The sequence below is a fragment of the Eufriesea mexicana genome, unplaced genomic scaffold, assembly GCF_001483705.2.
Source record: "Eufriesea mexicana isolate 0111107269 unplaced genomic scaffold, ASM148370v2 scaffold582, whole genome shotgun sequence".
NCBI classification, from domain to species: domain Eukaryota; kingdom Metazoa; phylum Arthropoda; class Insecta; order Hymenoptera; family Apidae; genus Eufriesea; species Eufriesea mexicana.
This window is the reverse complement of record NW_016908723.1, coordinates 1-4,720: the sequence shown is the minus strand read 5'-3', so window position 1 is coordinate 4,720 and position 4,720 is coordinate 1. Positions and strand designations below refer to the sequence as shown.

General features: G+C 26.8%; 1 protein-coding gene and 1 pseudogene across 1 annotated transcript; both read left to right on the top strand.

Annotated features, from left to right (window-relative positions):
- LOC108545826 (uncharacterized) overlaps positions 1-686 on the top strand; it is a 962-nt pseudogene extending 276 nt beyond the window's left edge.
- A 3,044-nt stretch (positions 687-3,730) lies between these two features.
- On the top strand, positions 3,731-4,713 carry LOC108545825 (E3 ubiquitin-protein ligase TRAIP-like; the record flags this gene model as incomplete). The annotated part of the gene is made up of 4 exons (XM_017897618.1): positions 3,731-3,861; positions 3,944-4,348; positions 4,421-4,522; positions 4,591-4,713. Coding segments are annotated over exons 1-4 (743 nt in total), but the record flags the coding sequence as incomplete, so codon positions are not given.
- Between the last annotated feature and the right edge of the window lie 7 nt (positions 4,714-4,720).

Sequence of the window (4,720 nt, the reverse complement as noted above, 5' to 3'; positions counted from 1 at the left end):
AAACAAAACAACGAGTGAAAAAGAGAAACATGTGGGAAAAATAGTGCTATTCATGCTCTCAAAGGTCAGATTAAATACTTTCAAGAACAACATATAAAGACAGACAAGAGAAAAAAGAAATCGATCAGTTGCAAAAAAAGATTGAAAATTACAAAAAGTCTGTAATAATTTATATCCTTTTATATCTAAATATATAAATACAATTTGATAAATATATTTTTGGTTTCAGTATACAAATATTACTTGAGGCTTTTAAAGAAAATGTGGATCAAATGATTTCAAGTTCAAATAATCCAAATACGATTATTACATACATACCTTTGATGAAGACGTAATTGAATATTGTACATAATTTTGTATATTTGTGTTTTATTTTTAAAAGATATATATTAAGTTTAAAAAAATGACAATTGGTTTAAATTAAAGAAGGGAATTAAGAGCTAAAGTAAGAAGTTTACAACAAGAACTTACTAAAGTGTCAGTGGTAATTATGATGATACTTTAGTAAGTTCTTGTTGTAAACTTCTTAGTGACACTATCAAAGGAACGAAATGTTTTGTCTGAAGAACATGTCAAAGTAAAGTATGTAGACTTTGTGATAATATTAAACAAATTTTAAGCAAGTAAGGTGCCATATTTTCCGTTGTATTATTTCTAGGAAATTTGAAGATTTAATGAATTGTTGAAGCAAAAAGATGTGTTTACAAAATGAACTTAGAAGGTTAGAAAAAGAGATGTCTTTAAAGCAAAAGTCAATTAATTCATAAACAGTGAATATATCAAATACTAATTCAAACAATGACTCTAAATAAGATGAAATCGAGAAAATAGTTAATAACGTAGAAAATGAGGAAGAAGATATGGATTAAGAAGAAGAGAAACAATCTACTATTACAGTAATTAAAATAACATTATTTTTATAATATGTCAATATTCAAATTGTATATATTCAAATTTTTTGTAAATTCTAATTGATTAATGATTTATTTTCAGAAAAATGAAACAAGTTCTCCATATCTTCCAGTCAAATCAAGGGGAATATTTGCTTTAAAGCAACATATAACTCAAAAACATAATACAATGAAATTAAATTTTCAATTCTTAAAAAAAAATTTAAGTCTTGAACAAGTAGGATCTATAAATGTAGCAAAACATATTGTAACTTTAAAAATAATAATCGTTATTCTTTCATACAAATTTTTTATTTAGGAAAAAGTAAAAACTAATATAATTGCATTTGACGATTCCCGAAATGCATGACGAAATTTTGATAATTCCCTAAGTCTTCTAATACTATTAGACAATATAATTTTTCGTCTTGTATGCTTTGTATTTGAATATTGTATATGAATAATGTTTACATGTAAATATCAAACTGCGATTAATTCAGCAAAGATCTGAGAAAATTATAAAATGAATTCAATTATACATAAATAAGTCGGAAAAAAGTTTATCGTGATATTTTCTATTAAAAATCTTTTATATACATATATTATAGATTTTTATTACAGAATTTGATGTCTAATAAAATATTAATATCTCTATAATTATGTTTTTCTATTTATATAAATAAATAATAGAAGTACTTATCTCTAAAAGCTCATATAATTTTAAATAATTGAAATCTTAAATATACTTTGGCACTAGAATTATTTATATTCTTGTAAGTAGATAATTTTCAAATAAAAATTCTGAATTTATTTACTAAAACCCTATTTTCATAAAGAAAATTACCGAATAATGTTCACTAATTATGGTAAATGAAACGATAATAAAATCACTAAATCTTGAAAAATACATGCATCTATTGTGCAGAATGTTAACATATTATTTGCAAATTTTCTGCATATTACTTACATATTATTTATTAATTTCCTACATATTCCCTTACATATTGTTTTCATATTTTTTACATATTTGGAGGTGCATAAAAATCTGCAATTTACACATTGTGTAAGATTCTTATATCAATAAAATAATATTACTGTATATTATTTAAAAATTATAAGTAGTAATTAATGAAATGACTATCATCAATTTTGACAGTATGATTTACAAAAATGCATTATCACTATTTCTATCACTAATCTTAATGGAATTAGAATTAATTTCCATCTCAAAAGAATTTTGTTTTTTTACTTGAAAGTTATTTAGAGATCTTTTAATCGATTTAAAGATCAATGTTGCAATTCTTTCAATACTATTAAAAATATCACATTTTTAAAATATGAATTTGGTAACATTGTTACTAGACAACTACTAGATACACAATTGCATATAAAATAATATAATTTATTACTACCAAAAATCTGCAAAGTTTCAAATAAAAAATTAGAAAGTTCATTTAGCTAGTAGAAATATTAACTAATCCATGTAAAAAATGTTTGAAAATTATACAAAAAATTAAAAAATACATTAGATAAGAGAAATAAAAAAAATAAAAATTTTCGTAGTGTTAGAATGAGTGCGTGATTGTGGGGAAACAGCAGTATGTATGTATATGTGTTTGCCACTAGGCCAAGCATGGGCCTGCTCACTGACTTCATACAATACAGCAGTATGGCCTTCCAGAACGTTCTAGCGGTACGATGCCGATCTTCTCTTTTTTTTAAGAAGACATGAGTCCGCAGTCAGTCAGTCGTCGCCTTCGTCAGTAGTAAGAGCGAGCACATGCTGTCAGGATACAATTTAACACGTAGTGAAATATAATTAATTGTAAACATAAATAATGAAAGTGTAGTTAATATTTATTTGCATATTATTGGAAATTCTATGATTTAAATATTGTCTTTATTTATTTTCGAAATACATCATTTTTTAAATAATATTAAAAAATAATTTTTTATATACATATATGCATATAATGGTTATACAATGCAAATAACGATTAGTTTGAAATGTTTATACTGTTCCTATATAATAATTCTAAATGTTGAACGTTTATATGGAGTTAACGTACTATTCTTCCGTAAGAAGAAGACACACCGTGTTTACATCTCCCGTCCTGTTGTAGTCTGCTAACTCTCCTATGATCACAAGTAGTGATCGCCATTGGTCAAAGATAGTGACGAAGATCAACGATGGAACCTAGCAAAGCCGAATAAGACAGAATAATGGCAGCATTAGCGTAGTCTTTAAATCAAAATGCAGGTGATTTTGTGTAATAGTAGCTAACATTTAAATTGGAAATCTACGCCGATGCTGCTATTATTCTGTCTCAATTTCGTCTCGCTAGGCCCCGTCGAGCTTCGTCAGTTTTCAGCCAATGGCGATCACTGCATATGATCATAGGAGAGTTAGCTGTGTAGAACAGGAGTGGGGATGTAAACACGGTGTGCCTTTTTGTGGAAGAATAGTCCGTTAAATTTATTTTAAAGTAACGTTTGAAGTAACTTAAGTTGAAGTCCATAACAAAAATTTGGAAATTTACGCCGATGCTGCTATTATTCTGTCTCAATTCCTTCTCGCTATGCCCCGGCGATCTCCGTCAGTTTTCAGCCAATGGCGATCACTGCATATGATCATAGGAGAGAGTTAGCTGTGTACAACAGGAGTGGGGATGTAAGCACGGTGTGCCTTTTTGTGGAAGAATAGTCCGTTAAATTTATTTTAAAGTAATGTTTGAAGTACGTTAAGTTGAAGTCCATAACATAGCATTAACGAAAAATATCAGTGATAACTCTATATGTAGCGTATAAGTGCTTATCTATAGTTTCGCATTTACACATCTTATTCAGTTAGGTACAAAATGAATATTGTTTGTGTAATATGCAGTGATTTGTTAGTACCTTCTGATGATGTTTTTCATACACCATGTAGACATATTTTTCACTTTGCTTGTGTAACTCAATGGCTAGAAGGGTAAGAATGTTTCACATTAAATTTCAAAATAAAATAATATTTTTACTTTAATAAATAATGTTTACATTTCTTATATTTTAAGAAATTTTAAATTTTCTTTATGCACATCAAAAACCTGTCCACAATGTAGGGAAAAGACTACATTGAATAAAATTCATAGAATATATTTTAATTTTGCTAATAGTGATAACATTAGTGAAGATACATGCTCATTGCAAGATAAAATTGATAAATTAAATTTCCAGCTTATGATGAAAGAGAAGGACAATAAACATTACACAGAAAAAATTAATACAGTAGAGAAACAAAACAATGAGTTGAAAAAGGAAGTAAGAAAAGTAGAAAGTGAAATAAGTGCAAAAAATAGTGCTATTTATGCTCTAAAAGAGCAAATTAAATACTTTCAAGAACAAAATTTGGAGGCAGTGGGGAGAAAAAAAGAAATGTGCTTTGAACAGTTGCAAAAAAAGATTGAAAATTACAAAAAGTCTGTGATAATTTATATCCTTTTATATCTAAATATGTAAATATAATTTGATAAATATATTTTTTGTTTCAGTATACAAATACTACTTGAGGCTTCTGCAGAAGATGTGGATCAAATGATTTCAAGTACAAGTAATCCAAATACGCTTATTACATATATATCTGTGATGAAAAGGTAATTAAATATTGTATATAATTTTGTATATGTGTGTTTTATTTTTAAAATATATACATTAAATTTAGAGAAATGACAATTGGTTTAAATAAAAGAAGGGAATTAAGAGCTAAAGTAAGAAGTTTGCAACAAGAGCTTACTAAAGTTTCAATGGAACGAAATTTTTTGTCTGAAGAACATGCCAAAGTAAAGTATGTA